The sequence below is a fragment of the Mixophyes fleayi genome, chromosome 7 (assembly GCF_038048845.1).
Source record: "Mixophyes fleayi isolate aMixFle1 chromosome 7, aMixFle1.hap1, whole genome shotgun sequence".
NCBI classification, from domain to species: domain Eukaryota; kingdom Metazoa; phylum Chordata; class Amphibia; order Anura; family Limnodynastidae; genus Mixophyes; species Mixophyes fleayi.
The window spans coordinates 108,596,349-108,619,671 of record NC_134408.1 but is presented as its reverse complement, the minus strand read 5'-3'; the positions used below and the strand labels follow the sequence as shown (position 1 = coordinate 108,619,671).

General features: G+C 37.0%; 1 protein-coding gene across 3 annotated transcripts in view; it reads left to right on the top strand.

Moving 5' to 3' along the window:
* ERBB4 (erb-b2 receptor tyrosine kinase 4) overlaps nt 1–17,939 on the top strand; it is a 634,946-nt gene extending 617,007 nt beyond the window's left edge. For 2 of the 3 annotated variants that reach the window (XM_075180320.1, XM_075180319.1), the window contains exons 26-28: nt 8,182–8,229; nt 14,276–14,573; nt 15,496–17,939. In XM_075180320.1, coding sequence (XP_075036421.1) covers nt 8,182–8,229; nt 14,276–14,573; nt 15,496–15,941 — 792 coding nt within the window. In that variant the 3' untranslated portion in view covers nt 15,942–17,939. The remainder of the gene's footprint in view (nt 1–8,181; nt 8,230–14,275; nt 14,574–15,495) is intronic. The other variant, XM_075180321.1, reaches the window with a different exon arrangement.
* Nucleotides 17,940–23,323: the final 5,384 nt, after the last annotated feature.

Here is a 23,323-nt window from a genome sequence, read left to right as displayed (position 1 = left end):
CTTTTTAACTAGTGTTTTGGGTAGTAATCGGGGCAGGTAAAACAAAATGGCTAGACTAACATATACTGGACAATATGCTACAGAATTGTTTATACAATATAATGCAATTAGGACACTTTGGGTTTGTCAGTAGAAAAACAATTCAGTGTTATCTTTCTGCACATTATAGTTATATTATCAAAGGCACCAGTGCGATTATAGGCTAGCTCAGTGTAGTCAGTTGTAGTCAGAAAATGTAAACACTGTCAAATGCAAACCAGCACTGTGCCCACCAAACCAGCGCTGTGCCCACCAAACCAGCACTGTGCCCACCAAACCAGCACTGTGCCCACCAAACCAGCACTGTGCCCACCAATCAGCAATGCCTAATTTCCCATCCTCATTTTATGGTTATAGATTGTCTGGCATTTAAATAAATGTATGTACTTGTAGCTCTTCTACATCTCCTCTTTTTTATATATCATATTTTTGATCCATTTTCTGGTCAAAAGAAAAAAAGAAATGTGTGTTTTCTAAATTCTAAAAACTAAGTCTAAATATGTTATTTATTTTTTCAGTGTATTACAAAAGATCATATACCCTGTAATTTATTCATTAACTGAAATCAGATTTTAAAAACAAAAGAATGAAACAGAAAGTACAGTAGACAGTTGCACAAGTAATACCATAGTAATAGGTAACTAAAATGAATATAATAGGGACAAATATCTAAATAATTTTTAGGTGACATTAGCCAGAGATAATTTTGCTTGCATGATACATCTGTTTATACTTCTGTACCCATTAAAGATTCACCTGCTTGGTATCACTAATTTTGAAAACATTCTGCATGGCATTGTTTGACACAATCACAAACTAGAAAATCGCAAGCTAGATGGATACATGTGACTATGGTATGATCTTGGCATCAAGTGATGCACCGGGCACTGGTTCAGTGGCAAAAATTTATTTAGAACTATCCCCTTCATTACCTTAAACTTTTCACTGGAAATGAAATATAGAAATATAGGGAAAGTAGCAAGATATTTAAAAAGAGACAAGGTGCACGGATTCAAGATGAATGTTTTTCAGGTACATACAGCATGGAAAATAAAATTGTAGAAGATAAAACTAATATTTTAAAATATGTTTATTTTTCTATCTATATTCAAAACATAACAGCAGATAGGTTGCCTATGCCCACCATGAAATGTAATTTGTCTAAAATAAGTAGGTGCAGTTATGCCTTAACAAGATTAAGACACCCTGAACAGGTGGCCTTCACCCTTGTGTGTTAAGGGAACTTAGGTGAAAATAGGTCTTAAATAAGTTTTAAAATGTTGTGCTCTTCTTCAAATGCAAATAAATAAAATTAAAAATAAGGTATGAATTGTCTGGTAAGAAATATTCATAGATCAGTTCTCAGCATAATGTATAACAAGAAGGGCAGATGAGACTTCTAACCAGGGCCCAAGCTATAGAGTTCCTAGGCTTCCACAGCATTAATTGTAGGTTGTACTGGTACAGTCTAAGGGTTATGTGATGTAAGTAAATCCAGAGTAACTATTAATATAGGAGTACTAAAAAGTCATCAAGTATGTAGGAGGACAATGAAGACTCATACTGTGACAGTACGCCAGTGCCCACTGTAATTTTATGTTTTCCTTATCCAAGGCTGGTTTTAATGGAATAATCACCTAAGGGAAGAAGAGCGGCTACCATGGTTATCCAGTGACCCTTCTTACTAAATCAATATATTGACCAAGTTGTCTTTTTAGTGCTCCCTAAACCTTGGCTCATTTAATGGAATGTTTGTGAACAACTCACAAAGTCCTTCTGGTGAATTCGCCAAGCAACCCGGTCCAAATCCCATCCTCCCTGAGCAAACACCAGCTCAATTTCAAAGGCACCAGTTTTGAGCTTATCAGTGACAAGATCAAATCCAGACTGGAAAGAGTAGCCCCTGAGACAAGCCCTGGTTTGTTGTCAGAGTGCACTGTCATCATCCCAGCAGTTCTGTGTTGAATAATGCAGTCCACACAGTATCACCTGTGCTCACCTGAAAGCAGTGCTAACACACACAACCCCACATCTAATTGTAACACGCTCAGGATCGATGTAGCATCGGGGGTTTGAATATTCTAGTTGCTGTTTAATAGGTCTTGCCTGAGCCTCCTGTAGAATTATTTTATACTGTTACCATTTTAGTAATAAATGGTTAAACTTCAGATATTCTTACAAATGTGACTATGAATATCTATGCCGAGGGTGCAAGGGTATATAACCTACCACTGGACACCAAAACAATAAGACACTGTGTTTTTTAAGATGTTGCCTTGGCCATCCTTTTACAAACCTATTGTGAACAACTAAATAATAATAATAAAGTTTTATTTTTTTACAAATCCCAATTTATATTGTTATTAACATTAATATGCCTATTTTGTGAATTAAAGTAAAGTAATGAAAATAATTGTAATACTGATTCACAGACTTGTTCTAGGTCCCTGATGACAAGGTTAAGAATCTATATGATAGAGATGTGCTATCTGATTTCAAGATGCACTGATAAATGTGCTTTAAAAAATGTCTTGGGCTATTTGTAGAACTTGGTGAATTTTGTTGTCTCTCAACCCAAAAAAACACAGAATGCTGCCACGTGTCTGAGAAGTTCCATGTTTCAACCCAAATCCCTAATTTGGTTGGATTATTGTCATCTCTTAATCATTTATTTGTAAAGCACCACAGAAAACTGGACAGTGGGTATAGCAAATCATGTATGTAAAATGAATGATACATAAACACAGCATATATTACTCAGGTGTGTGCTATGAAGGTAAACACTTCCAATAGAGCAAGGATTTATTTTTACAGTTTTATTTGAAAATATATAAAATATTGCAATTACATGTTTGTTGTACAACTATTGTGAGAGTTTTTGCTGTTAAAGATGTAACAAGGTAGCCATGTAAGGAAGCGTCCCTATTACACAAGGAAGCAAACGCTCATCTACAGACACTAAAGAAGATCTTGTTTCTTCTCAAAACTCATAGTATGCCACGTCTTTAACAGTGCTGGGAGCAGCCACAAGTGTTCCAATGCTTGTCTATACAACCAATTTGTAAGTGCAATATATATATATATATATATATATATATATATATATATATATATAAATATATATATATATAAAAAATACTTGAGAGTTGGGAGTTTTACCCAACCAGTGCACACATGGTTGATTTCTGCAAGAAGTTCACCTATGTGGCAGTGACACAAAGGAGCGCTTTGGCAGGTACCTTTAATATCACTGGTGGTGCTGATTCAGCCAGGTCCGGGTGAGGGGTGTCTTCCCTGTGCATATATACAGATGTTGAACGTTCTCAATTTGATTGAATATGTTGGACATTTTTTTTCTGGTCTTATTTTGGACTAAGCGCTAACACTTGTTCCTCATTGAGGACAGCTATTATATACATAAAAACAGAGGAAGTATAAATAAAGTCAGCAAAGAACGTATGGATGTGTGACAGAAGATAGAGTCCTGTTCTTGATAGCTTACAATCGATAAATAATGTGGAACAGCAGTCTTTTGCTTTGTATTTTTACATTTTCTTATTTCACATTGAAATACAAAATATGAGAAGCAAACAATAATATTATTATGGAACAACCTTATTGCCAACACCTTTAGTGTTGGCAATAATACTGTTCAGTTTGAGATAAGTTGTCATGGCAACCCAAACTCAACAAATGCTGCCTCATGTAAGAAGGTATATATAGTATTTTAACTGTTTATTGTTCTCAATGGAAAGGACGCATACCTCTTACATGGCATTTTTAATGTATAAGAAAACACTGTGACTGCAGTATGTTTTATATCTCAGGTGTACTAGCACATTAACAGACCTGGCAGGACGTTTATAGAATCAAATCCACACTGTACGTTGTATGAGTCTTATGATCTGACAAGTGAGAAAACCATTATTAGGTTCACAAGGACATACCGTGCTTCTCAGTGCCCCTTCACACATTGCAATGTAATCCATCCTGCAGAACCATGAAAATAAATACTGATACTATATACTTTTCTCACTGTTGTATGATTGAACTGTTGTATGCTTAATGACACAGAGAGATGAGAGATGAGTTTTATAACCAACCCAAAAAAAAGTAAATTGTGTCAAAAGTTATTTGTCTATCTATCTGTCTGTACATCTGTCTGTCTCTTTTTCTATCTATCTATCTATCTATCTATCTATCTATCTATCTATCTGTCTGTCTGTCTGTCTGTCTGTCTGTCTGTCTGTCTGTCTGTCTGTCTGTCTGTCTGTCTGTCTCTCTATCTATCTATCTATCTATCTATCTATCTATCTATCTATCTATCTATCTGTATCTCTATCTATCTATCTATCTATCTATCTATCTATCTATCTATCTATCTATCTATCTATCTATCTATATATCTGTAACTCTATCTATCTGTCCATCTATCTATCTATCTGTCTGTCTGTCTGTCTGTCTATCTATCTATCTATCTATCTATCTATCTATCTATCTATCTATCTGTATCTCTATCTATCTATCTATCTATCTATCTATCTATCTATCTATCTATCTATCTATCTATCTATCTATCTATATATCTGTAACTCTATCTATCTGTCCATCTATCTATCTGTCTGTCTGTCTGTCTGTCTGTCTGTCTATCTATCTATCTATCTGTCTGTCTGTCTGTCTGTCTGTCTATCTAACTCCATTGGCGCAGTGGATGATTAAATGTTTCTCTGTACAGCACTGCGTAATATGGTGGTGATATAAGCAATAATAATTGTTTCAGCTGATGTTTTTGATGCCAACAATATTGGTAACACTGCAAAGTATTTTGACTAATAAGATGAAAACACATTTAATAATATATAGTAAATAAGCTGAGAATGGGCAAAGGGGGTTTGTGGAAGCCAAATAGTTAGTTTAATATACAATGAAGCATATTGTTATGTGTTGGTTTACCTGTCCCTCAGACACTTGACTCCCATGGTGTCTTGTGGCTACTCAGCCATGTACCTGAAATTCACAGTGACAAGAGGACAGGGAAAAATATCAAATGCAAAAAATCTTAAAGGTCAATAATAAAAAGCACACTGCTGATAAAATATAGTAATAATCCCAGCCAATAAGTTTGTGTTGTTATTTACTTAAACATTATACAGGCGCATTGCTCTGGAGGTGCCAGGGAAGTAAGCTGTGCTGGTATTTTCCTGGCATTCACTGTTCTCATATCTAGGTGGTGAGGGAAATGAGAAAGATTTCAGCCTGAGCAAACATCAGTTCTGTCTGGAGAATTATTTGATGAGTGAAAGCACACTTGATAGATTGTTTTGCTTGGGGTCTTGTTTTGACTCTGTAATGCTTTATCAACTGTGAAATACAGTGTCATAATACAGTATAGAGAATGTCTTGTATTTTTTATAATGTTTGTATCGCCATGGAAACCTTTGACTTTGTCCACCATCTGTGTTTGACATAATTGGCAATAATTGTGTGATGTCATCTACATGCCACTGGCTCGAAGTTAGGTCACTACCACCCAGTGTCCTTAATGCCCTTGTTAAACATAGTTGGCAGGTGATTACTGAATAAAATAATATGACAAATACTAATTGTTTGTGTGCCCATCTTCTATACCATGGGAGCATGTAAGAAGATATATTCATAATAATACATTGACATGGATACCATGTGATTTTAAGCCGGATGCAGCTTTCCACATTAGTGGATATATCATAATAGTCATGTTTAATTCCAAGAGTTGTCCTTCCTATCCTACATATTGATTTACAAACCACTGAAAAGTCAGACTTACATTTTGACATGAAAGCATAAAATAAAATGCAAAACACCCAGCTGACATAGCGATAAATTAGATTTGAATGGAGCCGTGTTTAGTATTCCTGGACCTTAATGTCAAGCCAAGGGAAATGTCTATTACTGTCATGTTAGCTGTAAGATGAGTTGATACAGGTTCTGTAGGTTACTGCCTTCAAACCTTGTCAGCACAGGCAATCAAGAGTTGAATGGAATCAGTCCATAGTTTTGCTTAAGCAGTCAGAAGCAGTTGAATAATTCTAATAACGTCATGTGTGTTACATGTGAATATAAACTCCATGCTACAGCAAATGGTGAAATTATATTACGTTATCCTCATAAACATTAGGAAGCACTGTGTTGAGTCAGACATTTTGGGGCTCATTCAGAGTGAGTACTATACTGTATCTTACATGAGCTTGCTCTGTGCTGAAAGTGGTCACACACATGTGCAGATTGCATGATTCTGCCACTTACTCCACCCTGCGGAGGGAGAGGCGGGATGCGGTTGTTGTAACATAGGACGAGCACAGTAAAGGCGTGTTCACACAATAGTGCACGTATGCAGACCTTAGAAAAGACGCATATACACCTGAGAGACATATTATTTGAGGGATGCAGGTGCAAGGAGCGGAGGATGATGACAGTCTCTGGCACTAGCGAACCAACCGCTGATGCTGATTGCTGCTTTCTATCTCACTCCGACGTATAATATGCTTTTGTGTGAGTGATTAAGCTGTTTTTTTATTCCTTGTACACGAGCGGGCAGCTGTTTCTGCTGTGTTAGAAAGATGTCTTATCTTTTATTGATGTCCAACAGTGAATGTGTTTGTTGCACATAATACAAATGTGTAAAAACAAGCACACAATTGGGATGTAACTGTCTGTGACGTGATCCTCACGTAAACCGGATGTATATGCTACTGGTGCCGGCCTGCATACAGCATAAGGCTCATCATAAATATGCTATTTTTATGCCCAACTTTTCTAAGTGTAAATTACGCCTATTTTACGACATCTCGCGTGCAGACACAACCTTATGCAGTGGCTACACACAACTGTTTTGATTTAGATCAACAGTAATACTCTGGCTATTCTTCTGCAAAACCATTTACTGATGTAGGAATCACATCATATAGAGTACCTAATCAGATGTACTTTGGGTAACCTCCGTGCCACATACTGTATTATATCGTTCCTGTCTAGTGGACAGCATGGCATGGAGATCAATATCTGTCTGCATTGTGTCCATTTTTAGGAATACGCTACTGGACTACAAGCATGTTATTGCCTAATTCAGTTATTTTCACTGAGGTTAAGCACACCACGAAGAACTACTGATATTGGCACTGTATAAAAAAAAGACACAGGAACAAGTACCAATTGACGGAGGGGATTCTACCTTTGCTTTTCACCAAACGATTCATATCATATTGCATATCTAGTTTTTACATAAAGCACTGTACCTGCCAGAATAGTACATTTGGAAAGTAAGTAGAGGCTACGGGTTCTTCACATACTTCCAATTATAATGTTAAGTTAGGACTTGCAATTGAAACCACTTTGTAAAACAACTATAAGAAGTAAGGGTGATTTTCAGGGGGTATCATGCAAAATTGATAACCCAGCACCATACTTTAAAAAAAATCTCAAAAGTCCATTTGAAGTAAGGTGTTATGGAAAATAATTTGTGAAGTGATCTTGTTCATGTTATATCAGAAAACCACCCTTGATAAGCCCCTTTTCCTCTAATAATTTTAAGGTAGTTACTGTATGAGTCTGTAAGTAACCTGTGTCAAAGATTTTTAATGACCAAATATAGGACTGCCCTATACATACATTGAATTTCTATTCATATACAGTCATCCTTATTGCAGGATTTTAGGCAGTTCTACGTCACATTCCAAACTCATAAGAACTCATCTGCTTAAAGCGCACCAAACTCTTACACTAAGTGGAGGCAGCCATTATTTGGGCTGAACCAATAGTCAGAATATTAATTCACTAGGCGACATAACTGAACTCTGTTCCTCATGCCTCAATAATAGGTTGAATATTGTCTCATGGCTGCCTCCAATGAGTGTAGCTGATCATTCACCCTCTGTTCGTTTAGGAGGTTTTGTTAGTAAAACTAGTATATTAACATAGTGCAGATGAAAACCATGACAATTTCTTTAGTCTTAAGTTGAATTTGTCAGTTTTGGAGTATTTACCTGCACCTGAGCTTAGGAAATGGCGTCACTGAGATGAATGCTTTTTTTTTTCGTTTTAGCTCATGCAGCTCATGAATACTTTCATTCTTATTCCCATCATCCCATTTCTCTTTCCTATCAGAGTGAAATTGGACACAGCCCTCCTCCTGCCTACACCCCTATGTCAGGAGTAAGTATTTCACATTGGCCTTGACTTTTTAAATGTCTTGACTGACTTACCCTCTGGTTGTTTTTGGTTTCTCTTAGGGGTATATTTGTGACAACTAGACTTACTTAAGCAGTTCATGCGAAAAGCACATCACAAGTAAATGTTATTATAAGGCCTTGTCAGCCAAACTCAATATTTATATTAGCCAAAATAATGTTAAAATTGTCCTTCCTCTTCCTAGCCATTAAAGCATGTGTCTCAAGTTATGTCTCACTCCTCATTTCCCATACCTCCTTTTCATCTCCTGAATTCAAGTTTCCATACTATGCTCCGCAACAGGGCAGGGCTAGTAAAATGGCATGAGGGCATTAGCCCCAGGTCACTTTTGCAGTTACAGGGGAGGTCCAGCTTTGAGATATTGATGGGGCTTTCTTCAGTATTACACACTAAGCATGTATATAGATGTATGGCTCTTTATTGATTGTCACTGGCCCATATTAAAGGTCATATAGCAGATTTTAGCACAAGTCTTCAGTAGAAAAACATATTCATAGTTATGGAAATCTTACAAAAGAATACAGCTTCCATATGCTCATGACTATCTCCCTGTGCATTTTCCAAGGCTAAACGTTGCCATTCACCCCTGCTCCATCATTTCTTTTTGCCCTGTTAAACTTGAATCTTAATTATTAATCTATAATTAGTATGTATCTCCTCCTATGCTCTTACTTTCGTATGTGTCCAAACCAAATGTCTGTGTTTTTGCATCCCAGTTAGGTAAGAACTAACTGTTAAATCCGCCATTCCTTCCTTTTCACTTATAACAAAACACCATTGAGGTGTGTAAAATGTTGCAGGCGCAAATAACTCAGCCTTATTGATGCTTGCACCCCTTTAATAGTGGAAATTCGCTCTGTCCAATACAGAATGTACTATGAGCCCTCCACATGCCTTTGTCACTGGCTGTTACGTGGCTGTTACGTGTCATGTACCATTGTATGTGCTGGAGCCGGTATAATTCCATTAATTAATGAAAAAAGCACCTTTATTGAACGAAACCATTATTGATTACTCTGTACTGTTGGACATAGTGCTTTTCTGTTATAGGTTTACATCTCTACATTTATAAGATGGCAACTTGCTGTAATAGTAAATGGGGTTGAACAGACTAGCAATAACTGACCTGTAAAAGATCATGGGAAACTAAAGAAAAATAAACTCATTCTGAACATTTCAATATGAGAAAGAGGCTTTTGGACAGGAAGATAATCAGTGGAACAGAAGCTTTGGAGTCTGTAAATATGAATTAGTAGAGAATACCACAAGATAATTACCATAACACCCTGAACTTGGGTATCTTCATAAACAAAGCACAAATAACATTAGACATCCAACAATTCATTATGAGAAGAGACATAGAAGGAACAGTCTGGAACATCATTAATATAGCGTCCGGCACCATCACAGAAGGGATGGTGAATAAGAAGACAGCGCGGTAATTGAATCAATCAGTCATTTGCTTTCTGATGCTGGGCCTGGGCTGTAGGTCAGCAAGTCATCAAAAGCTGTGGCAAATACACTAATTACTACTCCACAGAAAAAGGCTGTTAACTCCCAGCAGTGTTTAACTCTGTCTTCACAAAAAATGATGGAAACGTTTTCCGTCACTCAAAAAAACTGAACAATCCCTTTCATTATTTGAGATTTGTGAGCTCCCTTTTACAAGCCCATTGCAGGAAACATAAATTAAAACATTAAATTAACTGTAACAGTGCAGGGTGGTTTTTGACACAAACAAAGTCCAAGGTAAGTAGAAGCCATTGTCCAGTTACAATCTTCCAACTTGTATTAAGAACCAGCTATTTGATGAATGAATGAATGAATGTTATTTAAGATAACACCCCACATACTCACTTGAAATTAGCGCATGTAAATGGAGAAAGCAGCATCCGAAAGTCACTCCCAAGGGCCAGGGCAAATGCCAGTGGGTATGGCTCCATTAGGACCAATGAGTTCCATTCCGTACCAATTTACATTATTTTACTAAAGTTAAAAACACTCTAGTAAAAGTATGTATTTTGTTGTGAGTGTGTAAGTTCCCCAAAATTCCTGAATAACATTCCTAAATATAAAAAAGGTGCAAAACTGTCCATGTCCTTGATCCAGCAGGCCACACCCCTGATTTAGCTATGAAAAATCAGGAGTGTCCCATGAAAATCCCAAAAATTAAAACACACAATTTCCATGCAAGAGGCATCTATTTATACATGACTGGCTTACATCAGTTCTATAATCGCATATGCTAATTCCATGCTATCATAATGATTGCTTTCAAAGTAGATGGTGATGTGCTGCAGTTACAGTATAATGATATTATGATAGCGGCTGTAATGCAATAAGGTCCTTATAGAGGAGGTCATACAGTGTTTCTTTCTTAATGAAAAAGGTAAAGGAGGGATTTCTAAACTCAGGTATCCATTAGATACACTATAGTAAAGCTCTGGCTTTAGTAATGACAAATAGCCCTTTATATCTAACTATGTGAAAGTTAAGTTGTTATATAAATTTTAAATAAATAAAAAAATTAATTTATTCTTTAAAGTTGCAGAAAAGCCAACTATTTTATAAAAAATCTCCCCATGCTAGCCAGAGCCCCTAGGGTTGCTGCATGCAGCCGTTTTTCCCCAGGGCACTGTCGGTGTTGTAATACAAAGCCAGAAGATCAATAGTCAGCAAATCCGCTTTATATGACAGCAGAGGGGGTTTGTGAGCATGAGGCTTGTGATAGGTCCTCCCACTTACCCCCTCCCTCGGCCAAGGCTGAGAGACCATTGGTGGAGGGGGGCTGCTCCGCGCATAAGGGCTTCGGATAGGTGGAATAAAATATTTTCTCTCAGGTTGTTGTGTATCTTTAATTTGTGGTACAATTGCTGAAGCAGCTAAATGTCTATATATATATATATATCATCATCATCACCATTTATTTATATAGCGCCACTAATTCTACAGCGCTGTAGATATATATATATATATATATATATATATATATATATAGATATATACAGATATATATATATATATATATATATATATATATATATATATAGATATATATATATATATATATATTTATATTTATGTATACCTCCCATTACTTGCCCAGTGCTTCTGTCAAATATATACATACATACATATATATATATATATATATATATATATATATATATATATATATATATATATATATATATATATATATCTATATATCATGTTAAGGTAACCACGTGGTCTTTCGCTTTTCCTACAGAGAAGGAAGTGTTTTACTGAGTAGCAAATAGTATCCATGTCTTTTGTACACTAATTGCTGGAAGATTATAGACAATAACTGTAGTAAAGCATTTAACCTCTGACCAAACTTCCCACTGAACAGTGGATCTGTACTGCAAGGACTGGATGTTTGTAGACATTCAGCTTTACAGATGTTCAGCAATTAGTTCCGCTTGGACAAGCCTACAAGCATGAACTGTGCCACAGGCTGTTACAGTAGGACATGTTGTGATGTATGTACCTGTGTTTTGTGCTCGCATTATTAACCCCAGACAGTGCAGTGCAATACATTCATAAAGAGACAACATATCACTCAGTAGTCAGCCATGTTCTGACACTAGAGAATAATATTAGAACGATTTATAGAACTATATGGATGTGTGTAAGTTCTAAAGCTCCATTTCAGATAAAATAGGTGTTATTGGTGTTAATATTTCATGTGGTATAAGCCACAGCCCCCAATCATTTGCCTTCCATCAGACTCCTACCTTGCTGACACTAAACACCACTTTTGAAGCTTTGCTCGACCCAAACGCCATGCAGTCACCTGCATTCATCGCAAAGGGAGTATACAACTCATTAAATGTGTTTGGGGAGCTTTTTAATTGTTCAATACATCTTTGACATGATTGGTCATAATTAAAGGGTAGGAAATGAGCCCAGGTAGGAGTGGGAGAAACCTAAATGCAGTTTCTCCTGAAAACACAGCTTCCAATTGTCCATGGTCTGCAAGGTCCCAAGATCATTGTTGTGGCCTTCAGAAACAAACACAAGGAAATATATTGCCAGGATATACGCTCAGGCACACATTTATTTCTCATGAAATGAATACTCTGATGTACAATTAAAGTACTTTAATTACCACATATACTAGGTATTGTAGGTATTGTAACAAATACACATATGTGGTTCCTATTAACTCTTTTGCTTTATAATGAGATTATTGTGCATTTTTATTAATACTGGGTTAGTTTTATCTAATTGTATTTACATATTTAGTAGTATAAGTAATAAGTAATGATGTGTGTATATGTATGTGCAGAGTGATGTAAAATTAAGGCGCCCCAGACTCATAAACAGCTAGAGCAGAAATAAGACATGTTCACGTTTACAAGCGCCATTACTTTTTGGGAACTTATCTGTTTGGGTTTGTGAATCTATCCTTGACGAGTCGCCCAGGCCGTACCCTATGTGACTGTGAGTGTCAACCCTACTTCTGTATATGAATGACACTCACGGGACATCCGGCAATATTATTTGAATACGAGAAGTATTTATTAAACCATCAGTGTTTGAGTCCTCAAAGGACCTTTGTCAAGACAATAGAGTATTACAAACGTGTGCTATTACATACCCACAGTAATGGAAATAATGATCATAATTATTTGCAACTGTGTCCAAGTCCCCTACAAAGCTGCCCTGTGTCCACTTGGTGTGTAGAGACCTGGGATATGACTTGGCTGACACACCTCAATGATGTGTCACATGACCATTAAATCACCAACAAAACTGCCCAAAAATGTAAACTATAAACTAGCCCACATATCATATAAGGAATGTAATGCTCAAATCCCTATTTGATCTTACTGTTATACCAAGTAGCCTACCACTGCATAGTACAGTGTGCACATGCTTTCTACTCTGGCTGTTTAGGAGGGTGACACTCCTTTGTCTTACATCATTCTGGTGGAGAGAATTGACATTAGGGGGTATTTTTATCAAGCGGCAGTCATACCCAATGGGCTTTGGTTTTAATAAAATTGCAGTATCTAAAGATTGCTGCAAACCACAGAGAATCGGCGGTTTTACGTAACCGTCTTTTGATACATTTACCCCTAGGTCTCAAGCCACATGCTTGCAGTATGCTAGTTAATACAAATCTTCGGTAGAGATTGATGGATTCACTCACAGAAGCATAACCAGTTATATCATAGAATAACATTTTATGCTTTGCTCTATGATAGAAATGAACAGTGAAACATTACATTTCCATAATATTTATATTATATTTACACATTAGTTATATTATATCATAGAATTTATATAAAAACTCTTTTTGGGTTTAGTTGCTCTTTAACTTTGTGCCATATGGGCACTTGGAAGTCCAAGTGGTGGCACATCAATGAGAAACACTATTTCCTTGTCACACAAGAGCACTTTAGTTGAAGCATACATATGTAACAGTCAGTGGTTCCTATTGATTATGACATGTTCGTATATGGCTTCAGAACATATATTGTCCTTGCTGGAAAAAACACAAGATTCAAACATGCCCATGTGACATGACCCATAAGCATTAGGACACCTTTTCCAGACAGAAAAACAAATATTCTGAAGTCTGGTAAAGTTTTTTTTATGTTTTGACAATGAATCTCTCTGAAGTGCTTCTAGTTGGACAGAAAATTTGTTCTTGATTTACTGATACATTCCCCTAAAGAATCTTCAGAAAACTGAAAAAGCATGACATTCTAAAACTGTCATGTGACACAGCCCGTAGGTCTGTTTTCAAATTTAATTGACACGTAATTAACATTGGTAAGGTACTTTTATCCACCTATCTTAATGTCCAGGTCTCTGTGCCACATTTGCATTTTGTACTCCCCAAAGAAACTTAAGTATAATTCTTACAGTGCACCAATTTTTAAATACCAATTCAACAAAGTTTTTAACATATAGTATGGAAAGTGCTATGCTGCAAGGTTATTAGAATTATCAGTATATATTTCTATATCTTTCACAGAATCAGTTTGTGTACAGAGATGGAGGCTATACCACTCATGAATCAGTGCCTCTGCCATACAGACCAGCTGCTTGTCCTATACCAGAGGTCCCTACAGTCCAAGGAGCAAGTGCTGAAGTCTTTGAAGACACTTGCTGTAACGGAACTCTCCGCAAGCAAAACCCGGTGCGAGCTCCAGAAGAAAGCGTCATGCAGAGGTACAGCGCCGACCCCACTGCATTTATACGAGAACGGGCCACACAAGGCATTGTAGGGGAAGACGGCTACATGACTCCTATGAAAGACAAACCTAAGACAGGTAGGTTCACTGCACCAATACTGCTGCATTACAAATGGGCAGCAAGTGCTTCCTTTTATTATTTTTAATGCAATATCTGCATATACATACTCTCTTGTTGATTATTTGTTTGCAGGCATGGAAAATGTTAAGATAAACATGTACATGTAATTGCAAGTAATAAATGTTGCCTCGTTGGGATGATGGCATCTTCAGTTGGCACATGGGCCAGGAACAGCTGATTCTTGTCTATTTTGTATCGTAAATATAAATGTTATTATAAAGAAAGGAGACCAGACCATGTATCAAGCTGAGAGTTTTCCGGCGGGTTTGAAAAACCAATCAGATTCTAGCTATCATTTACTTAGTGCATTCTTCAAACTGAAAGCTAGAATCTGATTGGTTGCAATAGGCAACATCTCCACTTTTCAAACCCGTCGGAAAACTCTCAGCTTGATACATTTACCCCCATGTGTCCCTTTGTCTATGGAAGATGGGATTATTGTTTCAGTCTATAAAATTCACATGTTGTAGTGAGAGTATTGACCTATACGTTCATAAAACACATAGCGTACGATACTGGAAATGATTATGTATAAAGAGGGAAACCCCCCACACAGAGAGAGATTGAGGTGCCTCATTTAGAGATAGGAGCAAAGCAAAAATAGGAGTGCAAATTTGCTACATTATTTTCTTTGCTCTAAATGAGGCTCAGAGTGAAACAAGGAAAACAAATAACAAACTCTTATCAAAATGATGAGTCACTAGTCATAAACTAGCGCAATGTCACACCAGGGTCTTCTACATCTGCAAACAAAAGGAAGTACACGTTGATTGTGTGTTTGGAGTGTTTTAATATATTTTTATAAAATGATTTAAGTAGACTTACAATTAGTGGAAATGTGGCAAAACCTTTTTTGAACACCTCTGTTTTGTCTTCTAGACTACTTGAGCCCCGTGGAAGAGAATCCTTTTGTCTCAAGAAGAAAGAATGGTGATCTCCAGGCTCTGGATAACCCTGAATACCACAATGGACCCAGTGGGCATCCCAAATCAGAGGACGAATATGTCAATGAGAACCTTTATCTTAACTCTTTTGCCAAGCCCATGGAAAATGCAGAATACCTGAAAAACAATGGACTTACTGTGCCAGAAAAAGCCAAGAAAGGGTTTGATAACCCAGAATATTGGAACCATAGCTTGCCACCCAGGAGCACCATGCAGCACCCAGATTATCTGCACGAGTACAGCACAAAATACTTTTATAAGCAAAATGGACGCATCAGGCCAGTAGTGGCAGAAAACCCAGAGTATCTGACGGAGTTCACTCTGAAGCCAGGCACCGTCCTGCCCCCTCCTCCTTACAGGCACCGGAACACTGTTGTGTAGGCGTTTCAGTATTATTGAAATAGGGAGAACCGCAGATTTGTTGGATTTCTTGAACCCTCCTTCTCTAACAGCCACCTCACTCCCTCAGGTGTGCTTCCTCTCCATGACAGATCACTACCACACGAAGGTGAAACGAGGCCGTAGGCTGTTTTTTACTCTTATTTATTAAAGAGAGCACTTGATGAAGTATCCAGATTGGCAGCACACTTACTCTTGGCTATTTTTCATCCAATGACCAGACACTGATAGAACCCAACGGTAGATTTAAGGAGCCGAAGTACTTGATAAACTCACCTTCTACGTTCCTATTTAACAGACTTTTCAGCGTTTATCAGCTCAAATCACTATTTCACGCACAGCAAAATCAAATTAGTACATTTGTTGCTATGTATACCCCTAGCAATACATTATATTTCTTTACCAATCCATTAAATAGTCTTTCTCTGCAAAATACCCCCATTTACTGTGTAGAAATAATATATTAGCCGTGTGGGTTACAACACCCTTTGTTGTCTGCATGACATGTTGGGTACTGAGAGCTTCAATAAGTTCGTGTTATGATTTTGTGTTAAAGTTTTCTTGTTACAGAGCTCCTTAGTTCAGAATAATACACTGATATGTAAAAATGTGGTTTGAGCTGATATACATTGGTATACAACCCTCTAATTAAAATGTAAAAGGTGAACATATCTGGTTCTCCTGCATCGTCCTCCGTGTTGGTCATGAAGTCTATGACAAAGACAGTGTTGATTATGAAATATATGGGACAGACAAAAGCCGACTTTCCTGGTTTGAGGATGCAGTGTCATATCATTATAAATCCAAGACATTCTTCGCTGTGTCACTACAAAGTTCTTGACATGATCCGCAAAAGATGTCGGTATATATATATGTATATATAATAACGTTGTTCTGATTCAGCCTGGAAGTTCATATCAATGACAATGCAATTAACAGTGAGATACAGTATCTGTCTAAAGAAGCCCAAGCTGTGTTTTTATACAATTTTCTTTATTTTTTACCCCTCTTACATCACATCCTTGATGCCATACAGTGTCATACAGCCAGGAATTTGCAGCCTTCAATCTGTGTCTCAATTGTTTCCATATCGAAATCACAATAAAGTGCATATCAAACATTGGTACCAAGAAAAGCTTGATTGAGGATAATCAAGAAGAAAATCAGAGGATATTCCAATCCTTTTGGCCTGAAGACTTACAGTGGATGTTATCAGTGTTTGTAACCATGGGTTTAATTGTTTTATTGTTCTGATGTCAGGACTTGAACCAGCTGAGATATGGCCTGAGACTGGTCTACAGTGACAGAAGCCAGATATGACAATGGAGATGTTATATTGTTTTGGGGACTAAGGTATTCTTGGCCACTGAGGAGTTCAACGTGTGAACTGTAGGGAAGACTTAACGCAGCAGGGAATTGCAGACTTTAGTCCAGAAAGTCAGTTTTGCACTTAATATGTTCTCTTTGTCCTGTGACAGACTATTTGTTTTGTTTTGTTCTTTTTTTTTTCTTTTGTTGTTTTGTGTTTGGATTTTCAATGAAGCAATATGGAGGCAACCAGCAGAATCAAAATGATGTACACAAAAGACTATGGACGTGCCAAAACAAATGAATATTAACTGTAAAAAAAAATCACTCCAAATTCTTTTAAACATAAGCTATAGAATAATAGATAATGTAAAGGGTTAGACAGATTGCTAATGTGAATGATGAAAGAGTCAGGTGCATGAATGAGAGGTTTTAATGTGAAATGTTCACTAACAGTACAACATTACTTTTCATACAAGTTCACTGTACCTAAAGCTAATTTTGACCTGTTTTGCTTTTGACTTCTCCTGTGAGGCTGCCTCCTGTTTATGGATGGGAGGGCAATATACTAACTCAGACTTAAAAGCACTTTAAGGTCTTCCTGCTGTTTGAGCATCTCTATGTGATACATATCAGTGACTGTTCAGTGTTTAAAAGGTTGTTTGAACTCCACATCTGTGTCCGTTAAATAAGTTGATTGTGGGGTTGGTGTTGGGGAAGATTAGACTTAGGTTGGCTGCCTCCAGGCTGTTCTGTTTGAGAACCTGCAATTAGGATATATCTCATCAAAGGAAGGACATATAGAGATCTTGTGAATAAGAACCCAATAACAAAGATACTGCACTTGATTATAAGGTTTTCTTTTCCCATATATATATATATATATATATATAAAATTTAGAAGGGGTTTTGCGAGGGTTAAATACCTTCTGAGAAGCACAGACATGCATATACTTATCATTGTTTTATTTATTTGTTTCCATATTGTTATAATTGATTTAATATGTGTAGCATATAGGATCAGTCTGGGTAGGATTTATAGAAATGCTAGTACCTGTGCTAGGTATAGTTATTTTCACCACAGTGTTACAGATAAATACAAGTGTGTATGTATATATATATATATATATATATATATATATATATATATATATATACACGGATCTATGTGAATAATATACAAATTAAGGGAATCTTTACAATGAAGTTGTCAAACGATATTTGGGCTGTGGGACACAATATTGGCAGCTAGGGCAGCACTTGTTCCTAGTGTGGGTGGAATCCCAATGACACACATTGGGGTAGAAAACTAAATGGCAGCTAAATTGTGGACCTGGAAATAAAGTAAAATTCCTGAATTTCAAATAAAATAAGGAGACTGACCAAAGCACTATAACAATACATTCATGCACAGAAAAATGTACTTTGGTCTTTAGCTCCTGAGTTGCACAAAAAATGCTAGAAACCGATATGTACTGCATTGTTGCTTAGTAGACTCTTGTGTTGACCATGGAAGCCTTTTAAGGAGTCATACAGAACAAGCCTGTGGGCAAACCAGGAAGAGCCCTTTGTTGGAGAGTCTGGATAATCTCAGCGTAACACTCAGAAAGTAGAACTGAAGACAAGATATATGAAGACACTATGGTGCCAAACAAAGGTTTCCACCCTCACCAGATTTTGTGTATAAGATACTCTGCATTAACACTGCCAGCTGCTCAGCACCATTCATGATGTGGAAGATCTATTCGCTGCAAATAGATTGCATGGTATGTAACCTCTGGATTTGTTCAGTAGGGCTGAACTGAATCTTTGAGTTTAACATGGTTAATGAATAACCCTCTTGTAAGGGTCGGACTGCAATTATCTTTGAAACAATATGTACTCTGGACTTACCCAACATAAGAGGAGTAACATTAACCTTCAGAAAGTTTTTGGAAGCCAAGTGCGCCCAGTAAACATAATGTGAACCAAGGATGATATTTATTTTGTTCCAGCCTCCCTTTCGCTGATGATATCATAATATTATGTAGCATTAACTAGTACTACTGTAAAATGGGTCGATTATTATTTAATCCCACCACTTACGGAAGAATTTGCAATGAAACATAGTTGCAAACTCTTCTGTATGGGAATTTAACAGAGCAGCTAAAGAGAACGGCAGCTATATATGAAAGCAAAGCTTCCCTGGTACTGATACCTAATATCTGTACTGATCATGGGCAGTGATAGAAAATACTGACAATCCCTCCATCAACTAAGTATGTGCATTACTCCTATGTCAAAGATACAACAGGACATCTGCAGAGTGTGCTATCAAATACACAAAGGGGTAAGTTACAGCCTCATTGCTCCATGGTATTAAAAAGCCCTTTGGTCTGCTACCAACTTGGGATACTTATCTGGCAAATTTTAACCTACATGTCCAAAAACAAGAACAGTTATATTAAGGAATAAGCAAAATGCAGCTCTACATGTATATATATTTTTAGCTGGTACTTGTTTATAGAAATGTATATACAAATAACCCATTAATTTCTATATATTATGATGGAGGCGAATTTGATCACCTGATGGTGATAAAATTGCCATAACGCCGTTATTTCTGTATAGATTAATACATGAACACAGGCACATTACTTATTCTTTTCATTGCTGTTTTAAGAGGAGCATAATGAGATTTTGGATTTTAATCATCTTAATTTAAACGCTCCATTGTTTTATATATTCCCCTATTCTAATCTTTAAAGTGTTCAGTTTTAGAAGTGTGTCCTTACTTGTAAGATAGAGTTGTTTTCTGATCGATCTTTAGTAAGATTTACCATTTTAATATCGCAGTTTCATGGTTATTGCAGTTTATTAATGTCACTCTATGTTGTAACCTAGAAACCATTGGCTTTATGTAAAGTTTATTGTTTCCAAGTTGTATTAGCAAAGTTTGACTTCTGTATTATTCAGTACCCACTCCTTTGGGAGATTCTGCCAAACCCAGCAAACATTTATCCAAAGTTAGATCCATTCAGTAGAGGTTTCCAAGGCAGGTAAGTTGAATCCATGTCCAGGCTGTAAGTGACACTGAAAACAGGAAACGTTCTATATAAAGTGAGTAAAGTGATGCATAGCATTTCCCTTCTATGCATACTATAAATCATATTACAGCCCCTTTTAGGGTATACAATTTCAAACAATAAGTCAGTCTTACTGTACTGCAGGGGAAGTACAAGTTCAAACATGCCCTGCAAGCCAAGTATAGATCGCCAGCCTCCAGAGAGCTGCAGGTCACCAATGCCTGCTTTAGTTCTCTTTTTTCATGTCATTGCATTTGTGTCAATCAGTGACAATAAACATTGTTTCTTTTGTCCCCAGCGCATTTCATATTTGCTGCCCACTTCCTGGTCCTTAGAAACACCCCTGGAAAATGAATCTGCACCTAGTCTGATGGCTTGGCTCTACGTCTACTCTAGAACCATTCAATTTAATAATTTGACCCTACCTGTTATCTCCTAAAATACTGCCTCATAATTGCTGCCCACTTCCTGGTCCTTAGAACCCCTGGAAAATGAATCTGCACCTAGTCTGATGGCTTGGCTTTACGTCTACTCTAGAACCATCCCATTTATTCATTGGACCCTACCTGTTATCTCCTAAAATACTGCCTCATTTTTGTCCTTAGTATATCATGAAAGTGAGGGGGCATCAGGACTATGTATATTACACGTGGCACTCTGTATGTTAGAAGCTTCTTATTACATTGATTGTAGAAAGCCTAGAAATGCCCTTCCTGAAGAAGTGCAACTGAAAGGTACAAAGACTGTCCCATTATAAGTATAGGGGAAATATGGTATCTCTGGGATTTCAGAGGTGACAGGGCAATGTGAATGGGAAAAGACTGTGCTCCCTCATGCAAAGTAGAGAACACCACTGTAAAGCACTCTTTCTATCCCAGTTATCTCATTAAATAATTCCATCCCAAAATCAAAATATAATTTTATAATAGGGGAACGCTCTAGATCCACCCAACTCCTCCAAACTTTTACTTCTGCACATTCATGCACTTCCCTGTATATCCAGATGCAACTGCCCAAAGAGAGGCACAAAAGAAGATTTTATTGAAGCTCATAGAGCAGTACATATCCTATCAAAAATGTATATGTGCTGGTCCTTTATGTGCCATTGTAGTTGCAGATTTGAGCACAGTACCTCTGTTTAAGAACATTAGATGTATGTGGACTGCAGTTGGTAACAATCTTACATAATAAGCCTTTCAACTAACCTATTTGCCTCCCCGCTTCTGCTCTCATATCTAGCTGCCTTTTAAGTGTAAACAAAGAAAAAACACAAGTGTATGTTACTAAGAAAATGTGAATAGTATTTTTATAGCTTGTCAGAAATACAGCCAGTTGAATTTGTACATAAGGGTGGGTACTTTCTTCATTCACAAGACATATTTCTTTGGAATGTAGCTGCTCTTTTTTGATTTGAATATATTTATGTACAGCTGGTGATTTCAATTTCCGTATCTTTATTATTTTTTTGCTCACACTTGGTGTTATTATTTTTACATTACTTGTGATTCTGTTGCTGTGGTTTGCTTAATTCCTGCACTTGCTTTGATTATTCTTCATGTGCGTGCACCCTGCTGTTCTTTTGCTAAGAAATCCCCTTTGGTTTCTGTAATTTTACTATGAAGGACTGTTCCCTGCCCTCGCACGTAAACCTCTTGCCTGCCAAGGGCGATCCAGTACCCAAAGTTTCCACTTGGCAGGAAAAGAGGCAAGCAGGTTCTGTTTAACTTTTTAATATAGTATTATTTCTTAAATTTTTATTCTTTATGTTGTAATTTTATGTGAGGGAGTTTCAATTAATGTTGTACTTGTGACTTGATTCATTGGTTATGTATTGTATGAATGCATTTTAAGGCAGCTATAAAAGCTGCACACCGATTATCAACTTTTACATGAGATGGGCGGTCCTTGGGATTTAACCTACACAATCCACCATGTCCTGCAGAGCTCCTGATTGTCTTACTGTCCGTCCCCTGCCAACAATCACAACTGGAAGAATCTCTGTAGGATTTTCATTGGTGGTGTGAGATCTTCACTAGGGAACCCCCAGTTCAGGTAAACATAGAATTATTATTTGGGGATTTCTGCTTCAGATCTTTAACATCAGTGCTACTTACAAGCTCAACAATGCATTGCTCTTTTATGTTGACACCTACCTTACAGAGAAAGATACGTCACTATCTTGTATCGTTCACCCAGCTATGATGATTGTTGAGGTCCACAACTAAAAAAAAAAGCCATAAACTCTGTTTGCAATGCAGCTGATCAGAGTATGAGTGGGAATGAATGGGTCTCTTGGAAATTATAATCAATGTTTTTTGCATAGCAATAAACATCTCCTATAATCACTCTCTATTATAAGGACAACATTCACAGGTATTTACAGGAACTTCCAACATCCGTCTTTTGCCCAGTACACAATGCTCTGGTCCTGTTCTCGATTCATTTTCACCTCGGTTAAAATAATTAGTTGATGTTAAAGATGTAAATGAATTCAGCACTGGCTGCTATTGTTAAAAAATAAGTAGAACGAACAAAAACAGATAATTATGTTCCAGGTGAAATTGACCATGTTGGAATTTATACATGATTACATATTGCATATTACATAAAGTACGCTCTGTCTCTACACATGATCCTTACTCTAGACCCAGAAGTACTACTACAAATGGTAATCACAAACATTACATCGCCGTTCTTTGAGTCAGTTAGGATTTTTTCCCCATGAGGCTAAATTGTCATCTTCTACACTGGTTTTTTTTGTCTATGGACCAACACAATTAGAACATAGGAAAGGTTGAATGTAACGGACCTGTGTCTTAATTTAACCTCACTAACTATAAGTAACTATGTTAGGGTAAATCTTATTTTTTTACAAGAGTAAAAGACTAAGGGCCTGATTCATTAGTGATCTTATCTGATGTTTTTTGCTTATCTTAAGCAAATCCACTCTGTGCATGTCCAGAAAAGGGAGATAAGAAGCAAAATCCACTG